Genomic DNA, 24,190 nt, shown 5'->3' with positions numbered 1-24,190 from the left:
GAGCAATCGACCACCGATAACCCTGATCACTGCAAAGCTATGCCTTTGCAGTGAACAGGGTATAAGATCAGTGTGTGCAGTGTTATAGGTCCCTATGGGAGCTATAACACTGCAAAAAAAAAAAAAAAAAAGTGTAAAAAAAAGTTAATAAATGTGATTTAACCCTTTCTTTAACCTGTTGGGGACGAAGGGCGTATGCATACGCCCTTGCGTCCTGGTACTTAAGGACGAAGGGCATATCCATACGCCCGTGGGAATTTCGGCCCCCGCCGCGAGCCTGGCAGGGACCGGGCCGGGGTGACTGCTGATATCTATCAGCAGGCACCCCGTGCAAATGCCCAGGGGGGTCATTAGACCCCCCCCCCATGTCGGCGATCGGCGCAAATCGCAAGTGAATTCACACTTGCGATTTGCGCCGATTCCGGGTCATTACGGGTCTATGGTGACCCGGAATAGAAGGGGGATCGCGGGTGTCTAAGACACCCACGATCCCCCTAAAGCGATAGGAGTGAGGTGGCAGAGTTGCCACCCCTCCTATCCCTGCTATTGGTGGTCTAGACGCGACCACCAATAGCAGATCAGGGGCGGAGGGGTTTACTTTCGTTTTCCCCGTCCTGCCCTCCCACAATAGGCGGAGCAGAACGGGGAAAACGAAGAGGAACGGCGCCAGAGTCCACTTACCCCTCCGGAGGCAGCGGAGCGACGGGGATCGGCGGCGGCGACGGAGATCTGCGTGCGGCAGAAGAGGACGGCTCCCGGATGCGACGGAAGCCGGTGAGTAGTTGCATAGCAACATCTAGAGGGCTACAGTCTGAGACCACTATAGTGGTCTCTAGACTGTAGCCCTCTAGATGTTGCAAAACTACAACTCCCAGCATGCCCAGACAGCTGTTTGCTGTGTGGGCATGCTGAAATTTGTAGTTTTGCAACAGCTGGAGGTCTGCAGTTTAGAGACCACTGCACAGTGATCTCTATACTGCCCTCTAGATCTTGCAAAACTACAACTTCTAGCATGCCCACACAGCTGTTTGCTGTCTGGGCATGCTGGGAGTTGTAGTTTTGCAACATCTGGAGGTCCACAGTTTGGAGATCACTGTTCAGTGGTCTCTAAATTGTAGCACTCCAGATGTTGCAAAACTACAAATTCCAGCATGCCCACACAGCAAACAGCTGTCTCGGCATGCTGGGAGTTGTAGTTGCGTACCTCCAGCTGTTGCATAACTACATCTCCCAGCATGCCCTTCTGTGATCAGACATGCTGGGAATTGTAGTTTTGCAACAGCTGGAGGCACACTGGTTGGAAAATACTGAGTTAGGTAACAGAACCCAACTCAGTATTTTCCAACCAGTGTGCCTCCAGCTGTTTCAAAACTACAACTCCCAGCATGTACTGAGAGACCGTGCATGCTGGGAGTTGTAGTTTTGAAACAGCTGGAGGCTCACTGGTTGGAAAATATTGAGTTAGGTAACAGAACCTAACTGAAGGTTTTCCAACCAGTGTGCCTCCAGCTGTTGCAAAACTACAACTCCCAGCATGTACGGACAGACCGTGCATGCTGGGAGTTGTAGTTTTGAAACAGCTGGAGGTTTGCCCCCCCCCCCCCCCCCATGTGAACGTACAGGGTACATTCACACGGGCGGGTTTACAGCAAGTTGCTTCAAGTATGAGCTGCGGCAAATTTTTTGCCGCAGCGCAAATTCCTAGCGGGAAACTCACCGTAACCCGCCAGTGTGAATGTACCCTAAAAACACTACACTACACTTCCACCTAATAAAGAGTAAAACACTACATATACACCCCCTTACACTGTCCCCCCCAATAAAAATGAAAAACGTATTGTATGGCAGTGTTTCCAAAACGAAGCCTCCAGCTGTTGCAAAACAACAACTCCCAGCATTTCCGGACAGCCACTGATTGTCAGGCATGCTGGGAGTTTAGCAACAGCTGGAGGCACCCTGTTTGGGAATCACTGGCGTAGAATACCCCTATGTCCACCCCTATGCAATCCCTAATTTAGTCCTCAAATGCGCATGGTGCTCTCTCACTTTGGAGCCCTGTCGTATTTCAAGGAAACAGTTTAGGGCCACATATGGGGTATTTCCGTAATCGGGAGAAATTGCGTTACAATTTTGGGGGGCTTTCTCTCCTTTTACCCCTTATGAAAAGGAAAAGTTGGGGCTACACCAGCCTGTTGGTGTAAAAAAAAAAAATTTTTACACTAACATGCTGGTGTTGCCCTTTACTTTTTATTTTCACAAGAGGTAAAAGGAAAAAAAGACCCCCAAAATTTGTAACGCAATTTCTCCTGAGTACGGAAATATCCCATATGTGGGCGTAAAATACTCTGCGGGCGCACAACAAGGCTCAGGAGTGAGAGTGCACCATGTACATTTGAGGCCTAAATTGGTGATTTGCACAGGGGTGGCTGATTTTACAGCGGTTCTGACATAAACGCAAAAATATAAATACCCACATGTGACCCCATTTTGGAAACTACACCCCTCACGGAATGTAATAAGGGGTACAGTGAGCATTTACACCCCACAGGGGTCTGACAGATTTTTGGAACAGTGTAACGTGAAAATGAAAAATTCAATTTTTTTGTTTGCACAGCCCACTGTTCCAAAGATCTGTCAAACGCTAGTGGGGTGTAAATGCTCACTGCACCCCTTATTACATTCCGTGAGGGGTGTAGTTTCCAAAATGGGGTCACATGTGGGGGGGTCCACTGTTCTGGCACCACGGGAGGCTTTGTAAATGCACATGGCCCCCGACTTCCATTCCAAACAAATTATCTCTCTAAAAGCTCAATGGCGCTCCTTCTCTTCTGAGCATTGTAGTTCGCTCGCAGTGCACTTGACGTCCACATATGGGGTATTTCCATACTCAGAAGAAATGTGGTTACAAATTTTGGGGGGCATTTTCTCCTATTACCCTTTGTAAAAAAGTAAAATTTGGGGAAAAACCAGCATTTTAGTGGAAAAATATTTTTTTTTCATTTACACATCCGACTTTAACAAAAAGTTGTCAAACACCTGTGGGGTGTTAAGGCTCACCGTACCCCTTGTTACGTTCCTTGAGGGGTGTCGTTTCCATAATAGTGTGCGATGTGTTTTTTTTTGCTGTCCTGGCACCATAGGGGCTTCCTAAATGGGACATGCCCCAGAAAAACCATTTCAGAAAAACTCACTCTCCTAAATCCCATTGTTGCTCCTTCACTTCTGAGCCCTCTACTGCGCCCGCCGAACACTTGGCATACACATATGAGGTATTTTCTTACTCGAGAGAAATTGGGTTACAAATTTTGAGAGGATTTTTTTCCTTTTACCCCTTGTAAAAATTCAAAAACTGGGTCTACAAGAACATGCCAGTGTAAAAAATGAAGATTTTGAATTTTCTCCTTCACTTTGCTGCTATTCCTGTGAAACACCTAAAGGGTTAACACACTTACTGATTGTCATTTTGAATACTTTTGGGGGTGCAGTTTTTATAATGGGGTCATTTATGGGGTATTTCTAACCAGAAGACCCTTCAAATCCACTTCAAACCTGAACTGGTCCCTGAAAAATTCCGATTTTGAAAATTTTGCGAAAAATTGGAAAATTGCTGCTGAACTTTGAAGCCCTCTGGTGTCTTCCAAAAGTAAAAACTTTTCAATTTTATGATGCAAACATAAAGTAGATATATTGTATATGTGAATCAATATATAATTTATTTGGAATATCCATATTCCTTATAAGTAGAGAGCTTCAAAGTTAGAAAAATGCTAAATTTTCAAATTTTTCATGACATTTTTGCATTTTTCACCTAGAAAGGATGCAAGTATCGCCGAAAATTTACCACTAACATAAAGTAGAATATGTCACGAAAAAACAATCTCGGAATCAAATTTATAAGTAAAAGCATTCCAGAGTTATTAATGCTTAAAGTGACAGTGGTCAGATTTGCAAAAAATGCTCCTGTCCTTAGGGTCATAATGGGCGCCGTCCCCAAGGGGTTAATAAAAGTTCAAATCACCCCCCTTTTCCCATAAAAAAAAAAAACACCATGTAAATAAAAATAAATATAAACAATGTGGTATCGCCGCGTGCGTAAATGTCCGAAATATAAAAATATATCATTAATTAAACTGCACGGTCAATGGCGTACGTGCAAAAGTCCAACATAACGTATTTTTGGTCGCTTTCTAGATCATGAAAAGTGAGTCCTCATACTGCCCCATATGTGGAAAAATAAAAAAGTTATGGGGGTCAGAAGATGACAATTTTAAACGTATAAATTTTCCTGCATGTAGTTATTTTTTACAGAAGTGCGACAAAATCAAACCTATATAAGTAGGGGATCATTTTAACCGTATGGACCTAGAGAATAAAGAGAAGGTGTCATTTTTACCGAAAAATGTACTGCGTAGAAACGGAAGCCCCCAAAAGTTACAAAATGGCATTTTTTATTCAATTTCGTCGCACAATGATTTTTTTTTTTCCGTTTCGCTGTAGATTTTTGGGTAAAATGACTGATGTCACTGCAAAGTAGAATTGGTGGTGCATAAAATAAGCAGTCATATGGATTTTTAGGTGCAAAATTGAAAGGGTTATGATTTTAAAAAGGTGAGGAGGAAAAAACGAAAGTGCAAAAACGGAAAAACCTGTGGTCCTTAAGGGGTTAAATACCCACAGTTGTTATTGAAGTGTTTCCAGACCTGTGCCTCCAGCTGCTGCAAAAACTACAACTCCCAGCATGCCTTTACAGCCTCTGGGAGTTGTAGTTTTGCAACAGCTGGGGGCACACTGGTTGGGAAACACTGCACTAGTGAAAGCATGGCCTGACTATTAGCTGTTGATGGTGGGTGGGAAATGAATGGTTCACTTGGCACGAAGTGCTAAACTGTAGTGTCATTCACCTTGAAGCCCACACAGAACCTGCATTCTTAGAATGGATAAAGACGGTCATGTGATCGGCTCTGCAATACAGATCTGTCTTATGCTGTAAAGAGGCTGGGAACGCAAGTCTGAGAAATACTCAGAACACTATGGGTGAATTGTATGAGACGTAACGTAAAGTTCACCGGAGAAATCATCAAGAGGTACAGGGCTCTTAAGAAACAGTGGGCATGAGCTGGTGTATATTTCCGCTATAATTAGATTTCCCAGCAGTCGGACCCCCGTGATCCTTTGGACAGAGGACACATTTTTATGCATGATATATCTCCTTTATGGCTTACTTTTCTGGTAAAAAAGCCTAAATGTTTGCCTCAAAATACAGTGTGTAACATCACCATACTTTTAATGCCTACAGATCATGTACACAGCCATGTTACCCATCTGTGGGGAAGATTTATTAAAACCTGTGTAGAGGAGAGGTGGTGCAGTGCTGCATCGCAACCAATCAGATTGCTTTTTATTTTTAAAAAGGCCTCTAAAAAATGAAAGAAGCGATCTGATTGGTTGCTATGGGTAACTCAGCAACTTTTCCTCTAGACAGGTTTTGATAAATCTCCCCCATGCCTAGCACCATATGGCAGCACTAATAGCACCTTCAGGCCTGTTGTACGAACCTGTAGCCAACCCATGTGCCTGTGTGCTTGTGCCCCTACCAATCACTAGAACGGGGGTCCCCCATTTCATTGGAGCAGTAGTTAAGCATTCGTATGACCTTTCTATTCAAGTCTGAGATCCTGATGAAGAGTACAGCGCTCGGCTATCTCTCTCAGTCCATTGGAGTTTAAACTGATCGACGAAACACCCTTGAATGCTGTTCTTATGTTCCAATTAAACAGGGGGCACAGGACCCCTATCTTGGTGATCGGTGGGGGTCCCTGCAGTCGGACCCCCACTAATCTAACAGTTATCAAAGGGAATTTGTCAGCTGCAGTTCATATTCCGAACTGCTGACACTGTTAGATAGCTATTAGGGCAAGAAGATACATGCTGTCCTAACAGAATATATATCTGTCACTTCAATAATGTAGAAAATGCTTTTATCCTCTGGTGCAAAGAGTGTTAAGACCCCAATTGGTCGGCGTCTGAACACTCATGGCTCTAGGATATGTCAATAGTTTTTTTGAAGTGACGGGTACATTTTACAGGGTTACTAAAATAATTTAAAAAAATACTTTCGATGATGCTGGGGTGCACTGAGACCTGCTGCAATTGCTAGTTATAAGCCAGGGAAGCATCACATTCCACTCCCAGGCCAGCTGCCCGATCTTTTTGCAGCAGCACTATTTCTGGCCACTTTATAACATGTAAGGGTACGTTCACACATACAGGATCCTGCGCAGATTTGATGTGCAGGATCTCTAAGGGTACGTTCACACGAGCGGATTTTCGCAGCGGATTTTGCTGCTGATCCGCCGCTGAAGGACCCTCTGTATTCTGCCTTCACATGTGCCTGACTAAAGCATTGTGCGAGTCGCCATGCATGCGCGGAGTACTCACACACATTGCGGCCGCTCCCCCTGCTCAATGAGCTAGGCCGAGAGCTGCCGCGATGTGCGACTATACCGAGCATGCGCGCGGCGACTCGACACATCACACTGTGGCTGCTCGTAGCGGCGTATTGCTGCTCCGAGCAGGCACATGTAAAGGCAGAATACAGAGGGTCCTTCAGTGGCGGATCTGCAGTGTAAAATACGCTGCAAATCCGCTCGTGTGAACGTAACCTTACTGCAGATTAGAAGCTGTGCTCAGTCACTTAGTTTACACTGAAATCTGCAGCAGAAAATCCTGTGCATCAAATCTGCGTACGTGTGAACTATATTATATATATATATATATATATATATATATATATATATATATATATATATGAATATATTAAAAAAAAATATTTTTCAGTTGATTTCTTCTCTGCATGCTTTATCTAAAATTTGCAGTTCTCCCAGAGCTGGTGGGCAGAGCTCCCTTTTCCCCCCTTCATAGACTTATATTGCTTGTCTTGCTGACACAGAACAAAAGCTGAGCTGATTTTCAGAGAAGAAAATTTGAGCAGCAGGAGGGGGAGGGAAAAAGTTTGATAACAGGAGAAAGAAGCATTTTTGTCTCATAGGAAATATTACACAATTTCTTATATTTGCATGTGCCATTCATCTATGCAAAGTTAGTTTAAATGACAGTGCTTATTTAAAGGGGTGCAGTGGACCCTCAACTTACAATGGCCTCAACATACAATATTTTCAACATACAATGGTCACTCTGGAACCAATTAATACTGTATGGTACCTTGAAGGACCACTGTACTCTGTTGCTTGACATCCTGACATCTTGAGGGAAATTTATCAAGAGATTTAAGCAGCTTTTTTGCTTACAAAAGTCGCACAAAAAGTCGCACGTGCGCCTAAGTAATTTTTTTGTGCGACTTTTGTGGGTAAGCAAAAAATACCAATCTGCCCTACCTAAGCAATTTTCAGTTTTTACTTTGCAGTGGTCCAGGATTTGTCATTACGAAAGTCGCACTATAGCAAATAAAAGTCGCAAACTCCCTTCAAAAAGTGTTGCAAGTGTAAGCAAGGTCAGACCTGGCTTACAAACCTGCCTATGACAGCATCTTCAAAAAGTCGCACACAAAGTCGCAGGTGAGACTTTTTGAGTGACTTTTTTTACTTTCATTTTCCCAGGCACAGTGGGATGAGCAGGAAGGAGAAGTACAGGAGGGTGACAAGCTTGTCACCCGCCCGCACATCTCCCGCCCACGCAACACTACTACAACTCCCAGCATGTCCTTACTGTAAGGGCATGCTGGGAGTTGTAGTCATGCAGAGGGGGCAGGTGACAAGCTTGTCACCCGCTTGCACATCTCCCCCCAGCCCTGCTGCATGAATACAACTACCATTATGTCCTTACTGTAAGGGCATGCTGGGAGTTGTAGTCATGCGGTGCGGGCGGGAAATGTGTGGGTGGGTTACAATAAATGTACTAACCTATTTTCCTTGTATTTTTTTTTTCCTTCTCATTTCTGATCCGTGTATCCTGTGGACTACGACTATGACCAGTGGATTTTTTTGTTTAACGTTAATAAAATGGTTAACGAGGGCCTGTGGGGGGAGCGTTTTTTGGAATAAAAGTTTTTTTAAATATGATTTTTTTTTTTTTTTTACTTTACAGGCTTAGAAGTGGAAGCCGTCTTACAGACAGAATGCATTACTAAGCCAGGGCTTAGCATTAGCATAAAAAACAGCGAGCGTTAACCCCCAATTACTACCTCGGTACCCACCACCACAGGGGTGCCAGGAAGAGCCACTACCAACAGGCCCGGAGCATCAAATATGGCACACCTGGGCCTAGGCGGTAACAGGCTGGGGAGGGCCAGTAACAATGGTCCTAACCCACCCTGGTAATGCCAGGCTGTTGCTGCTTAGTTGGTATTTGGAACGTAGAATGAAAATATGGGAAACTCTATGATTTTTTTTTTTTCATAAATAATTAAATAATAAACGAAAAACGCATAGGGTTCCATGTATTTTTATTCTCAGCCAGATACCAACCAAGCAGCAACAGCCTGACGTTAGCAGGGTGGGCGAGGACCATTGTTACTGGCCCTGCCCAGCCTATATAACACCAGCCTGTTACCACCTAGGCCCAGGAGAGCCCTTTTTGACACTCCGGGCCTGTTGGTACCGGCTCTTCCTGGCACCCCTGTGGCGGTGGGTACCGGGGTAATAATTGGGGGTTAGCGCTATCTGTTTTTGGGGCTAACGCTAAGCCCTTGCTTAGTAATGGACTCTGTCTATAAGACGGCTTCCACTGCTAAGCCTGTAAAGTAAATAAAAAAAAAAAACACATTTAAAAAACTTTTATTCCAAAAACACTCCCCACAAGCCCTTGTTACAAAATGTTGTTAATATTAAACAAAAAAACGCTGGTCATTGTAGTCCACCAAATCTGAAGTAGCCCACAGGATAGACGGATCTTAAAAGAAAAGAAAAAACAAAAAATGGGTTAGTACATTTAGGGGGGGGAAGTGGTATAAAAAAAAATGTAATAAACACACATACATGTTTATTGCTTATGTGTGCTAAGAAAATGGTATTCCAAAGTGATTTTATTGGTTTTTGCTTATGTGAGCCAAATGTATTAACCCCCTGTGATAGTATGATAAATATGTCACACATAAGCAAAAAAAACAACAAAAAAAATAAAAAATGTCTACAGACCTTGCTTACCAAGGCAACAGTGATAAATGTCCCCCGTTATCCTCTTCCAAAGGATAGGGGATAAGATGTCTGATCGCGGAGGGTCTGACCCCTGGGAACCCCACGATGTTCATCAGCTCCGCTGTGTTAAGGAATATGTTCACACAAGGCTGGAATGCTGAAGATTTGTTGTCTTTTTTTTCTAAATAACTTCCATAGGGAAGTCAAAACCTGCAGCAAATATTTCAGTCCAGCGTGAACAAATACCTTTTTTTTTCCGCAGCGTATTTGATGCAGAAAATCCACAGAGGATTTTGCTACCATTGAGTTTTTAAGGATTCCTGGAAAATCCACCAATCTGCCACTATTCCAGATTTTCTGCTGACTCATTGAAGTCAATGGTAGCAAACTCTGCTGAGGATTTTCCAAAGCAAATAAGCTGCAGAAAATCTGCGTGAAATTCGACCCGTTTTTTAACATTTTTTATTTAAAGGGGATATCTCAAGACTAAACATTATCCACAGGATGAGGTAAAAGTATCTAATCAGGAGTGATCCAACCACCGGTGTGTACTCTGCGGCAGCGCACAAGCTAAAAACTCCGCTTCATTTGCTATCTACGGGACTTCTGAACATAGCTGGGCTCTGCGTAGTATGTAGGACCCCATCTATACACAGAATACAGACTGATACATTATTATTTGAGTTGAGTGAACTTACAGTAAATGGGCTCGTAGTGAACCTCACAGCTTGGCGGTTGATTACTCTAGTCTGCATAAATTAGTTCAGCTTTCCAAGGGCTCCAGTTGCCTGGAAAAGGTGGATACAGACCTAAGACTGTCATCCCAGACTTTTCCAGCCAACCAGGGCCCTTGGAAAGCTGAACTAATTTACGCAGACTAGAGTAATCAACCGCCAAGCTGCGAGGTTCACTACGAGCCCATTTACTGTAAGTTCGTACAACTCTAATTATTACAGAGCAGTGGTCTCTAAGGCTGCATTCACACCACGTTTCTGCAGCACAGTTCCCTTATACGTTTTTAATGTGAAAACCGTACGGAACTGTATTGAAAACCGTATGCATTGACTCTACATTGAAAACCGTATGCCAAAAGATGCATCAGGTTGTGTCCGATTTGCATCCTGTACGGTTTTGTCAGTTTTTTTTTCCCGTACCCGAAACCGTAGCCTACCACGGTTTTTGGTCCGGGTGAAAAACTGTATTAAACCGTATAAGTTTTTTTTTTTTTAACATGGGAGTCAATGGGAACCGTACAGAACTGTATGTGCATACGGTTCCATCCGGTTTTCACCATACGGTTTTTTGACTTTGCACAGTTTTTTTTTCTTGGAATTTCAATCAAACAAGTGAAACTTTATTCAAAATGGAGTGAAAAGTTAAAAACATATGTTTTTTTTCTTTAAAAAACGGATGCAACCGGACATCATTTTTCAAACCGTATAAGGTTTTTAACTGTATACGGGTTGAAATTTGTACACACAGTTTAGTCAGGTTTTGAGGCATTAGTTTTTTTTTTTATCAAAAACCTGATACGGGAACTGTATTGCAAAAACGTGGTGTGAATGCACTAGAGATGAGCGAACTTACAGTAAATTTGATTCGTCACGAACTTCTCAGCTCGGCAGTTGATGACTTATCCTGTGTAAATTAGTTCAGCCTTCAGGTGCTCCGGTGGGCTGGAAAAGGTGGATACAGTCCTAGGAAAGAGTCTCCCAGGACTGTATCCACCTTTTCCAGCCCACGGGAGCACCTGAAAGCTGAACTAATTTATGCAGGATAAAGTCAGTCAGCAACCGCCGAGCTGAGAAGTTCGTGACGAATCAAATTTACTGTTAGTTCGCTCATCTCTAGAATGCACCCTAAACTGTGGACCTCCAGCTGGTGCAAAACTACAACTCCCAGTATGCCCGGACAGCCAACGGCTGTCCGGGCATGCTGGGAGTTGTAGTTTTGCACTAGATGGAGGTCCACAGTTTCGAGATCACTGCTAAATAGTTAATATATTTATAATACATGTATAATAAAATAATTGCTCTATATATATATATATATATATATATATATATATATATTGCTATATATATATATATATATATATATATATATATGAATTCATGTATAAGTGAATTACCTAGCAAGTCCCCGCTCTGCTCCAGCACAGGTGACTGATCCTGCCAGTGACTAGTGAGTACACAGCAGACAGTGACCTATGGACCCACAACCCTGCCAGCCCGGTCATTATATCTATGGGATGCATCTATTTCCCTGCATGTAGTGGTGGAACAGGTTGGCTTGGATACTGCTCACACACCCACAACGAAGCCCCGCCCCTTGGATGTCAATCATGTTTCCTCCCACGCTTCTCTGGCCACGCCCATCACCCTTCACCTCCGCTTGTCTCTCTCTCTCTCGCGCGTGCGTCGTCTTGTTGGCGGAGTGACGTCATCAGGACGCGCCCCGGCAGTTGTGTTGATGGTTGCGGAGTGACGTGTTCGTGTCATGCAGTGATGGCCGGGTGGCTGTGCGCTTGTGGGCTGTTCCGGTGAGACGCTGATAGTTCTGCTATAACGTGGGGTAGGATGGAGTTAACAGTGGGCGGATGTGTGATTGTTGTTGTTCGGGAGTGAATCGCTGATAACCGGTGATGTCAGGGCATGCTGGGAGTTGTTGTTCTGCAATAGCTGGAGAGCCGCAAAGAAAGTGATGACATCTGAGCCTGATATAAAGCAGTGTTCACACTGCGTTTCTGATGCGGTCTTTGTTTTGTTTTGATTGGTTAGCTTAATGCAGTGTTTCCCAACCTGGGTGCCTCCAGCTGTTGCAAAACTACTGTTTTGCAACAGCTGGAGGTACGCTGGCTAGGAAACACTGCACTACACAATTAGGGTCCAGTCTGATAGGCTATTCAGGAATCTAGGAGAGCTGGGTAGTAGCCTTTGGCTGTCCAGGCATGCTGGGAGTTGGAGTTTTGCAACAGCTGGAGGCACACTGGTTTTGAAACACTGGCTTAAAGGGGTACTCTGGTGGAAAACTTTTTTTTTAACCCCTTAAAGGAGTACTCCAGCGCAAAATAACTTATCCCCTGTCCAAAGGGGGGGGGTCCGAGCTCTGGGGCCCCCCGGGATCTCCTGGACGGGGCCGCGGCAGTCTACCGGAAGTGAAGTTTCGTCCCCAGCAGAAAGCCGCGGTAGACACTCCCCCTCCATGTATCTCTATGGGATTCATGGAGGGGGCGTGTCGGCCGCCACCTCATGTGGGGACGGAACGCCCCCTTTCCTATATATTGCTGCAGCCCCGTACCTTCGGATAGGGAATACGTTTATTTTGCACTATAGATGTCCTTTAAAGGACAACTGCAGTGGTAAACATTTATATATGCCCAGGCCCGGCTCTGCGGTGTCCCCGTCCCCAGGAAGTGGAATGATGTCAGCACTGCCGGATCGTGAGTTCTGTGCCGGACCAACGGGGGCTCGTAGAAAGGTATGTATGAGTTTATTTTGTTTATTTTTGAGGCCCGGGCACGGGAATATATACATGTGTGCCACTGCAGTTGTCCTTTAAGGACTCAGCGTTTTTCTGTTTTGCATTTTTATTTTTTCCTCATCACCATCTAAAAATCATAACACTTTCAATTTTGCACCTAAAATTCCATATTATGGCTTATCTTTTGCGCCACCAATTCTACTTTGCAGTGACATCAGTCATTTTACAAAAAAATCCACGGGAAACGACAAAATTGAAGAAAAAATGTCATTTTGTAATTTTGGGGTCTTCCGTTTCTACACAGTGCATTTTTTTGTAGGTCCATACGGTTAAAATGATACCCGACTTATATAGGTTTGATTTTGTCGCACTTCTGGAAAAAATCATAACTACATGCAGGAAAATTTATACGTTTAAATGGGCACTGTCATGAAATAAAAAAAATTGATATGTTGTAGTACTTAAGTACTACAACATATCTCTAATATACTTTAATAAAAAAAAAATTTGATTTTAAAACAGTGTAAAATCACTTTTAAATTCGGCCACTAGGGGTCGCCCTCCTAGTGGCCGAATGCATTCGGCAGTGACGTCACTAGTGAATTTCGACTCAATGAAGCCTGGCAACGAGTCGGAATTCACTCACTGCGCTGCTCGCTCCCACCTGTCAATCAGACAGGCGAGAGTGAGTGCTGAGAACAGAAGAAGCGCGCATTGACTCCCCTGCTCCCTGGCCTTGCACGCCGGCCCCGCCTCCCGGCATCCCATCGCTGCCCATCGCTGCACTGTCCTGGTATGTCTGGGGGGGGTTAAGGGGGGGGGCGGCGTTCGGGTAGCGGGGTTCAGGGGAGGGGTAGCGGGGTTTGGGTTGCGCCGCTGCCATGTAATATTTTTAACACAGGGTGCCTCCAGTTTTTCCCTACTACAACTCCCAGCATGCCCTGACAGCCAATAGATGTCAGGGCAAGCTGGGAGTTGTAGTGGTGAAACAGCTGGAGGCACCCTGTGTAGATGAACTAAGGGCGGAAGTCAGCCCCAGCAGGCATCAGTGACGTGGTGCTTGCTGGGGAAGTCTGCCTGGTAGTGAGCACGCTACCAGGCATACAAAACTGCATTTTTTTATATACTAAAAAAAAAAAAATTAGGCAGGGAGGAGGTTAGGGATAGATGGGAAATAGGCAGGGACAGAGAGGGAAAAAAAGGGGATGGTGGTAGCTACCCTTTAAAATTGTCATCTTCTGACCCCTATAACTTTTTTTCTTTTTCCGTGTATGGGCCGGTATGAGGACTCATTTTTTGCGCCGTGTTCTGAAGTTTTTATCGGTACCATTTTTGCAATGATCGGACTTTTTGATCGCTTTTTATTCATTTTTTTTATGATATAAAGTGACCAAAAATACGCCATGTTGGACTTTGGCATTTTTTTGCGCGTACGCTATTGAACATGTGGTTTAATTAACTATATATTTTTATAGTTTGGACATTTACGCACGCGGCGATACCACATATGTTTATTTTTATTTACAAAGTTTTTTTTTATCGAAAAAGGGGGGGTGATTCAAACTTTTAGTAGGGAAGGGGTTAAATGACCTTTTGTTAACTTCTTTTTTTTAACTTTTTTTTTTTTGCAGTGTTATAGCTCCCATAGAGACCTATAACACTGCACACACTGATCTTTTTACATTGATACCTGCAAAGCCACAGCTTTGCATGGATCAGCGAGATAGGGGCTTGATTGCTCAAGCCTGTAGCTCAGGCTTAGAGCAATCAAACGCAGATCGGACGCGACAGAGCAAGGTAAGGTGGTCTCCGCCCGACTGAGCTGCCGGGAAGCATTTACTTTCACTTTCAGACACGGCGGTCAACTTTGATCGCCGCATCTGAAGGGTTAATAGCGCGCTGCACAACAATCGGAGCCACGCGCTATTAGCCCAGGGTCCTGGCTATGACTAGCAGCTGGGACTGACCCGGTGTAACCCCGTTTTAAACACCGGGCTCAGGGCGTTTTAAGAACTGTCCAGAGTAGGAGAAAATCCCCATAGCAAACATATGCTGCTCTGGTCAGTTCCTAAAATGGACAGAGATGTCAGCAGAGAGCACTGTGTTCCAAAAAGAAAATAATTTCCTCTGTAGTATTCAACAGTTAATAAGTACTGGAATTTTTTAATAGAAGAAATTTTACAAATCTGTTTAACTTTCTGGCACCATAGGAGTTCACCAACCAAAGCACTAAATACATTCTAAAAACATTCTAAATGTGAACCCGGGTTAACCCCTTCATGACTCCATGAATTTTGATTTTTGGCTCACATTTTTTTCCTAAACAGAGCCTCCAGCTGTTGCAAAACAACAACTCCCAGTATTTCCGGACAGCCATTGGCTGTCCTGGTATGCTGGGAGTTGTAGTTTTGCAACAGCTGGAGGCACCCTAGTTGGAAAACACTGCTATAAACTGTGAAAGCTCATAACTGGGCCTGTATGTCATTGCAGCCTTTTCCTTTCACTTGACAGATGTCCTGTTCAGGGCTGTGGAGTTGGTAGATAAATGTTCCGACTCCGCAGTTTTTTGTACTTCCGACTCAGACTCCCTGACTCCAACTCCTCTGTATTAATATGCAAATGTATTTATAAACACTTACAGTTGAATCCAAGAAGCTGCTCCACCAAGTTCTTCTAAGCTCTTCTAGCAGAGAGAGGTAGTTGGGCAGAAGCTGCTGCCTTCTCCTTTTTGTGTGCTGATCTGTTGCTGAAGATAGGACAGTGGGAGGATCCAGGAAGGGGCATTTATTATAAAACATGATTTCCCTAGTAGAATCCCATAGTCATGTTTAAAGTTTAAGCTATCAATCAGAGTTTACAAGTTTTTATAGCCTTAGCTGAATGGCAGCAGTTTTTCCAATGGTTTACAGCTTCAGTCTTGAACTATTGCCCCCTCCATTTCCTTCACTTATACAAGTGTCTCTAGTCCTGCAAAAAACAAATTAACTTTAATCCCTTATCAGTGAGAGGCTAGGTTACCCATGGGTTCCCTGTAACAGCAGAACACAACACTATGGAAAGTATAAGTATTGCCGCTCCTAATTGTGCGTTGTGTGCCAAATAGTAAAGCACATGAAAAGCATGCTTCTTCACGGTCACTTAAAGGGTAGCTCCCACCATCCTATTTTTTTTTCTGTCCCTGCCTATTGCCAATCTATCACTAACCCCCTCCCTGCTTTTAGTGTGCTCACTACCAGGCAGACTTCCCCAGCAGGCACCACGTCACTGATGCCTGCTGGGGACAACACTTCTGCCCTTAGTTTATCTACACAGGGTGCCTCCAGCTGTTTCACCACTACAACTCCCAGCTTGCCCTGACATCTATAGCGGGCGTGCAGGGGCAGCGGCGGTGACAACACGTGCGGGAGGAGTGGCCTCCCAGCCAGTGGCCGGGGAGCCAATGCGCTCGCTCCCGCCTGACTGATTGACAGGCAGGGAGCGAGAGCAGCCTAAATGAAAAAGGACTGATTGCCACTCCAAAATCAGTCCTTTTTCAGGCGTGACATCACGCCAGGCTGCAGCCGGCCACTAGGAGGGAGACCCCTAGTGGCCGGTTTTCAAATGTAAATTACACCATGTTAATAATAAAAAAAAAATGAAACTATATTAGAGATATGTTGTAGTACATATGTACATATCTGTAAAAAAAAAAAAAAAAAAAAAGTTGGTGACAGTGCCCATTTAACGTGTTCGTTTTGCGGTTATGTGGGGCACTGCATGCATTGGTCTTTATTCTTACAACTCATTAATTATAACTTTTTGTGAATTGGGACATTTAAACTTCCTTTTTTTTTAATTCCAATGTAAATTTAGTCTGAGTCGGTGCATTGTTTGCCGATTCTGACTCCAGGTACCCAAAATTTCGTCTGACTCCGACTCCTCGACTCCACAGCACTGGTCCTGTTGCATTGTGCTTAGTAGCTGTTATGATTCGATTCTCTGTTATTCTCATGTCCTCTTTTTTATATTCTCTTTTTCTCCCTCTAGCATGCTGACGTCCCTCTTCATTCCTGCGCTTATTGCCAGCGTCACCGTCTCTCTCCTGTTGTTCGTTGTTCTCCTTGGCATCCGTTTGTGGATCGGGCAGAAGAAAAAAGCATCTGTTCATCTTGGCAAAGATGGCAAAGAGCAGAAAGTGGTGGCTTTCTTTCACCCGTACTGCAATGCAGGGGGTGGAGGAGAAAGGGTGCTGTGGTGTGCGCTGCGCGCTCTGCAGATAAGGTACAGTATCAGTGTAGTGTTTCCAGCTGTTGCAAAGCTACAACTCCCAGCATGCCCGGACAGCCAAAGGCTGTCCGGGCATGCTGGGAGTTGTAGTTTTGTAATAGCTGAAGGCCCCCTTGTTGGACTTCACTGGTGTGGAGCAATGAGGTGCTGCCAGAAAAACTTTTATATTGCAAATATCCACTACAGGGGTTTATAGTACGTTTTTAGTGATGGCCTATTCTTAATCGGCCGGCCACATCCACCAATCAACTGTCTGCCAGAGCCATGGCGCCCACAATACACAGTGAAAAGAGCCGGAAGTGGACGGCTCTGTAACTTGGGTAGCGGCCATTCTAGATGACTACATCTCAATATGCAGAGATACGTGACGTTCACTTATACGTGTGTTTGAACAATGCACAAAATAACATTGTGCTTCAGATCCCTATGTGAACTATGGTAAAATATCTACATGGAAACAATGGGATGCAAATTGCACATGGGTACATGGTCTTAATACTCTGAAAAATGTGCTCCATTACTGTTCTGCAATCTTCCCAGAGAACCTTTTTTTTCTTAACCCCGTAACTACACATGGCGGATGTGACCAATGTGCCGTAAAGGTTACATAATTACATAGTTAGTATGGTTGAAAAAAGACATACGCCCATCAAGTCCAACCAGGGAATTGAAGTGAAGGGGATAAGGGAAAGGGATGTAGTTTTATATTTCTTCATAAGCATTAATGTTATTTTGTTCCAGGAATGTATCTAACCCTGTTTTAAAGCTGTTAATTGTTCCTGCTGTGACCAGTTCCTGAGGTAGACCGTTCCATAAATTCACAGTCCTCACGGTAAAGAAGGCGTGTCGCCCCTATAGACTAAACCTTTTCTTCTCCAGACGGAGGGAGTGCCCCCTCGTCTTTTGGGGGGGTTTAACCTGGAACAGTTTTTCTCCATATTTTTTGTATGGGCCATTTATATACTTATATACTTATAAAGGTTGTATGGAGCATGCTCAGGACTCAAGCCTGCTCCATATCCAGCGGCCTCTTGCTGATTTCTGTAACGAAGGACCGCCGCTAATAGCCGCACCCCAGTGATGGCCACTGTAGGCTATTAACCCCATTGCTGTTGTTAATGTTGACAGCGGCATCTAAATGGCTGTTAGAACTGGTGGTGCTGTGGTTCAGGTCCGCCCTCCGCGACACGATCACAGGGAGCTAACCTAGTGCCATGACAGCCTAATGCCTTACCTAGCCTTCTGTGGCTGCCGGGTATCTTCTATTGATAGAGCCTGTCTGTGGCAGACATTCCCAATAGAGGACAGATCTCATAGATCAATGCAGTACATTGGTCATACAGATGAATGCAGTACCTATCTAATGATTGCTCATACAAGTCTGTTAAGGGGACTAAAAGTTTAAAATAAATAAATGTTTTTAGAAATATACCAATTTTCCAAAAATAATAAATGTTAAAATTTTAAAAGATTAAACCTTTTTTGTTTTGTCGGCTGTGGAATTGTCTAAACTATTACAATATAACCTGATTGTTCCCACTTGGCCAACAGTGTAAATGAAAAAAAAATCCACATTCCAGAATTGCATTTATTATGGTCACATGTCATCCTAGAAAGTCCAATCTACGCCTGATTGATGCAGATAAAAGATCATGGCTTAAAAAATGAACCCAAACACAGCTGGATAGCACATACCGTATTTTTCGCCCTATAGGACGCACCGGCATATAAGACGCACCCAATTTATAGGTGCAAAATCTAAAAAAAATAAAGATTTTGAACCCAATAGTGTTCTTCAACCTGCGGACCTCCAGATGTTGCAAAACTACAACTCCCAGCATGCCCGGACAGCCGTTGGCTGTCCGGGCATGCTGGGAGTTGTAGTTTTGCAACATCTGGAGGTCCGCAGATTGAAGACCACTGCATAGGAGGTAATACTCACGTGTCCCCGCCGCTCCGGACCCGTCACCGCTGCCCTGGATGTTGCTCCATCGCTGTCGCCGTGTCCCCGTCGCTCTGGAACGTCTCTGCTGCCGGCCGGGTATCCTCGCTCTCCATCGCCGTCATCACGTCGTTACGCACGCCAATGCACGTACGTGATGACGAGGAAGGAGAGCGCCGGCCATACAGGGGATCCCTGAATGGAGAAGACACCGAGGAGGCAGGTAAGGTCCCTCCCGGTGTCCTGTAAGCACTAACACGGCTATTCAGTCGGGCTGTTCAGGACCGCTGCGGTGAAATCGCGGCGGTCCTAAATAGCCCGACTGATCAGCCGGGTTAGTGTCACTTTCCTTTCAGACGCGGTGGTCAGCTTTGATCGCCACATCTGAAGGGTTAATACAGGGCATCACCGTGATCGGTGATGTCCTGTATTAGCCGCGGGTCCCGGCCGTTGATGGCCGCAGGGACCGCCGCGATAGGGGTGTAGTCGCCGTATAAGATGCACCGACTTCCTCCACTCCTTAGTAGGCTTAGTATCAGGACGCCCCCATCTCTGCTTCATGATACCAGAGCTCTGAGGAAGCGGCTTAAGGGGAGTTATAGGGTTATTATGGAATAATAGGAAAATGATAACTTTCAAAAATGGAAAATAGGTACTGAAGGGGTTAAAGTAATAACACAAGGTTAGAAGGTGGTGATCTGTATTCAGCTGTATCTGGCACTGATCAAGAGCTACACAGGCTGCATATAGATCAGACCCCATGCTGGTTCTAAGCTGAACTTTTGTATTTTTTATTGTGTAGGTACAAAGATGCCAAATACGTTGTTTACACTGGGGACAAGGATGTGTCGGGAGAAGAGATCCTGAATGGTGCAGTTGGCAGATTTAATATAAAGTTATCTTATCCTGTAGAGTTTGTCTTTCTGAAGAAACGTTACCTGGTAGAGGAGCGGCTTTATCCCCATTTCACCCTGCTGGGACAGAGTTTGGGTTCTATTCTTTTAGGCTGGGAGGCTCTGGTAAAATGCGTACCTGATATATATATTGATTCCATGGGCTATGCATTTACATTACCTTTATTCAAATACCTGGGGGGCTGTGGTGTGGGCTGCTATGTGCACTATCCCACTATCAGTACAGACATGCTGTCTGTTGTCCGGGACCATGACACTAGATTCAACAACGCTGCCTTTATCTCTACCAACCCTGTCCTGAGCAGACTGAAGCTGATTTACTATGTCCTGTTTGCCCTTATATACGGCTGGGTAGGATCGTGCAGTGATATAGTAATGGTTAACTCCACGTGGACTTTTAACCATGTCTTGGAATTGTGGAAATGCAGTGATTGCATCAGTATTGTTTATCCACCTTGTGATGTCCAAACCTTTCTAAGTATTGAGCTGGAACCCAAGAAAGAGAGAGCAGAACATTCTGTGGTGTCCATAGGCCAGTTCAGGCCAGAGAAAGACCACAAACTGCAGATCCGCGCATTTAGTACTTTACTGGCAAAGAAGACGCCGGAGGAAAGAGCAAATCTGAAACTCATCCTTATTGGGGGTTGTCGCAACAAACAAGATGAGCTCCGGGTCACAGACCTGAAGAAGCTCAGTACAGACTTAGGAGTTCCGGTGGAGTTTAAAGTGAATATTCCTTTTGAAGAGCTAAAGAAGCATCTGAGTGAAGCCACCATCGGGCTACATACAATGTGGAATGAGCACTTTGGAATTGGTAAGAAACTCTGGGGATATTGTTTCAGATGTAGTTTTTAGTGTGATTTTTGGACCAAGAATTAATGGGAAATGTATAAAGGGAAAACGTTCATCAGTGTCACCGCACAAACCTGCTGCTACAGACAGGTGACACTGATGACAGCCGCACTGCGTGTCCATGATCCTTCATCCCAGTATCTTCATCTGTTCCCTCTGTTTGGCCGGCTTGGGGCATGGCTGGAACTTCGTGATGTCACCATTGCGGTTTATCTGCTGGCCCTGCTGCAATCCTAGGGGAACTGCAGCGGTGACGTCATGAAGGCCCGTCCACGCCCCAGGCCGGCCAAAGAGTTGATGATACTGGGACAATGGGAGCACGGATCGCGGACATGAGTATGGTTGTCACCTGCACTACCTGCCTGTAACAGCTGGTAAGTGCGGTGACACTGACAGTTTTCCTTTAAAGGGGTTGTCCAGGGAAAATATATATTTTTATATATAGGGGATAAGTATGTTATCGCTGGGGGTCCAGCCACTGGTTTCCCTGAGACTTCCAGATCAGAGTCCTGGCTTTCAGATAAAGCACATGCTGTAGACAGCACATGTTCCATTTATTTGGGAGCGCCCATTTTTCTAAATTCTGGGGCCTGACATGTTACACTGCACTGAGCTTATCGCCGGCTGCAGCGATGTCCCGCATCAACTGGTGATATACAGACAGAGCGGCAGTGTATTGCAGCAAAAAATAACTTATCCCCTATACACAGGATAGGGGATAAGTGTCAGATCGAGGTGGATCCGTCCACTGGGACCTAGAAAATCAACTGATGCCAGAAAGTTAAAGGAGTATTCCAGGAAAAAACTTTTTTTTTATATATCAACTGGCTCCAGAAAGTTAAACAGATTTGTAAATTACTTCTATGAAAAAATCTTAATCCTTTCAGTACTTATGAGCTTCTGAAGTTAAGGTTGTTCTTTTCTGTCTAAGTGCTCTCTGATGACACGTGTCTTGGGAACCCCCCAGTTTAGAAGCAAATCCCCATAGTAAACCTCTTCTAAACTGGGCGGTTCCTGAGACATGTGTCATCAGAGAGGATTTAGACAGAAAAGAACAACCTTAACTTCATAAGTACTGAAAGGATTAAGATTTTTTTAATAGAAGTAATTTACAAATCTGTTTAACTTTCTGGAGCCAGTTGAGATATATATAAAAAAAAAAAGTTTTTCCCTGGATAACCCCTTTAAACAGATTTGTAAATTACTTCTATTAAAAAATCCTAATCCTTCCAGTACTTATTAGCTGCTGAATACTACAGAGGAAATTATTTTCCTTTTGGAACACAGAGCTCTCTGCTGACATCACGAGCACAGTGCTCTCTGCTGACATCTCTGTCCATTTTAAGAACTGTCCAGAGTAGGAGAAAATCCCCATAGCAAACATATGCTGCTCTGGACAGTTCCTAAAATGGACAGAGATGTCAGCAGAGAGCACTGTGCTTGTGATGTCAGCAGAGAGAACTGTGTTCCAAAAAGAAAAGCATTTCCTTTGTAGTATTCAGTAGGGCTGGGCGGTATGACCAAATATGTGTATCACAGTATTTTTTTAACTTACGGCAGTTCCACGGTATATAACGGTATTTTCACCCCCCCAAATCATGTGACCCGCGCGCGGTGTTCAGCTTCCCCCCCAAGTGATGTTACCCGCCAGCACTGTTCTGGCTGTCCAGGCATGCTGAGAGTTGTTTTGAAACAGCTGGAGGTCCTCAGGTTGGAGACCACTGCTGTACGCTGTATCCCTATGCCCAGGTTGCAAAAGATAAAGAAAATAAACTGTAACTCACCTATGTTGGCCACACGCAGGGGACGGGAACGCCGGACAGCCGTCAGCCTATCACCGGCCGGAGCGATGTCCCACCCCGGCCAGTGATAGGCTGAGCCCACTGTCATGTAAGAAGCCGGCCAGAGCTTCTTACATGACAGTGGGCTCAGCCTATCACTGGCCAAGGCGGGACATCGCTCCAGCTGGTGATAGGCTGACGCCTGTCCGACATTCCCGTCCCCAGCGTAAGGCCCCGACGTAGGTGAGTTACAGTTTATTTTCTTTATCTTTTGCAACCCGGGCATAGGGATACAGCGTACAGCAGTGGTCTCCAACCTGAGGACCTCCAGCTGTGTCAAAACTATAACTCCCAGCATGCCCGGACAGCCAACGGCTGTCCGGGCATGCTGGGAGTTGTAGTTTTGCAACATCTGGAGGTCTGCAGGTTGGAGACCACTGGCGTACAGTATAGAGTTCCAGTGCCCGGCGGCCCCCAACAAAGAGGAGGAGGGCAGTGCTTGCGGGTGACATGTGAGCAGTACCCCGTTGGGCTGATAATTAATTGGGGGGGGGGGAGCAGAACAGCGCTGGCGGGTCACATAGGATTAGTTCCCCGATGTGGGGACAGCGCAGCGCTGGGCTGATAATACATTCCACAGGGGGAGGGGCCCAACCGGTATTGCAGTATGGGGGAAAATTCATATCTTGCAGCCCAAAAAATTTGGTATGAACCGGTATACTGCCCAGCCTTAGTATTCAGCAGCTAATAAGTACTGGAAGGGTAAAGTTTTTTTTTTTAATAGAAGTAATTTACAAATCTGTTTAACTTTCTGCCACCAGTTGATTTAAAAAATAAAGAGTACCCCTTTAATGTATGAGGGGGATAGTGATGTACAATATTGGGGCATGAAGTATCTTGCCCATCATGGTAGCTTCTTTTAGGGTCCCTGTGCCGGGGACTGAGGATGGCATTTTTAGTTGGCAGTGCATGGTATAGTGTGTACATCCTTTTTTTGATGCTTCTCTTTACAGGAGTGGTCGAGTGTATGGCAGCAGGAACAGTCATTTTGGCTCATAACTCTGGAGGTCCCAAACTGGACATTGTGGTGCCGTATGAAGGACATGAGACAGGCTTTCTGGCAGATAGCGAGGAGAGCTATGCTTCTGCTATGGACCGCATCCTGGCCATGTCCGAAGACCAAAGACTACAGATCAGGCAGAATGCACGACGCTCGGTTTCTAGATTTTCGGACCAGGAGTTTGAAGTCAGTTTCATTGCCGCTACTGAACAACTGTTTACATAAGACAGGGCCTGCGGGAAGGGGGATGTGTGTGTATATAGGGGAAACTATTTTTATATTGCACCAATAATGTACATTAAATGTGATTAAATCTGTATGGTTGTCTGTTATGTTACATCACAACCAAAAATGGTAGGTAGACACTAGAGATGAGCGGATTTACAGTAAATTCAATTCGTCACGAACTTCTCGGCTCGGCAGTTGATGACTTATCCTGCGTAAAGGAGTTCAGCTTTCCGGTGCTCCGGTGGGCTGGAAAAGGTGGATACAGTCCTAGGAAAGAGTCTCCTGTATCCACCTTTTCCAGCCCACCGGAGCACCTGAAAGCTGAACTCATTTACGCAGGATAAGTCATCAACTGCCGAGCCGAGAAGTTTGTGACGAATCGAATTTACTGTAAATTCGCTCATCTCTAGTAGACACAGTGGCCCTGACTTACTAAAATGGTCTATTAAAGACAGTGAACATTTTATATGGAAAGTTTCAAAATGTGCTAGATTGATCCTCAGTATTAAAGG

At 44.7% G+C, this 24,190-nt stretch overlaps 2 protein-coding genes across 4 annotated transcripts in view; one reads left to right on the top strand and one right to left on the bottom strand.

The window, feature by feature from the left end:
• ATP7B (ATPase copper transporting beta) overlaps positions 1–11,484 on the bottom strand; it is a 119,044-nt gene extending 107,560 nt beyond the window's left edge. For both annotated transcript variants that reach the window (XM_056562030.1, XM_056562027.1), the window contains exon 1: positions 11,284–11,484. The gene's annotated coding sequence lies outside the window, so the exon portion shown is untranslated. The remainder of the gene's footprint in view (positions 1–11,283) is intronic.
• A 73-nt stretch (positions 11,485–11,557) lies between these two features.
• ALG11 (ALG11 alpha-1,2-mannosyltransferase) lies at positions 11,558–23,767 on the top strand. Of its 2 annotated transcripts, none has more exons than XM_056562031.1 (4): positions 11,558–11,694; positions 16,662–16,895; positions 19,646–20,571; positions 23,404–23,767. In XM_056562031.1, exons 1-4 carry the CDS (start codon positions 11,660–11,662, stop codon positions 23,673–23,675), a joined length of 1,467 nt encoding a protein of 488 aa, XP_056418006.1. In that variant the 5' UTR covers positions 11,558–11,659; the 3' UTR covers positions 23,676–23,767. The 2 variants fall into 2 exon arrangements, with proteins under 2 accessions (XP_056418006.1, XP_056418007.1); XM_056562032.1 differs by having other exon boundaries at positions 11,614–11,726.
• Positions 23,768–24,190: the final 423 nt, after the last annotated feature.

This window comes from Hyla sarda, chromosome 2 (genome assembly GCF_029499605.1).
Source record: "Hyla sarda isolate aHylSar1 chromosome 2, aHylSar1.hap1, whole genome shotgun sequence".
Lineage (NCBI taxonomy): Eukaryota > Metazoa > Chordata > Amphibia > Anura > Hylidae > Hyla > Hyla sarda.
This window is presented reverse-complemented; position numbering and strand designations above follow the sequence as displayed.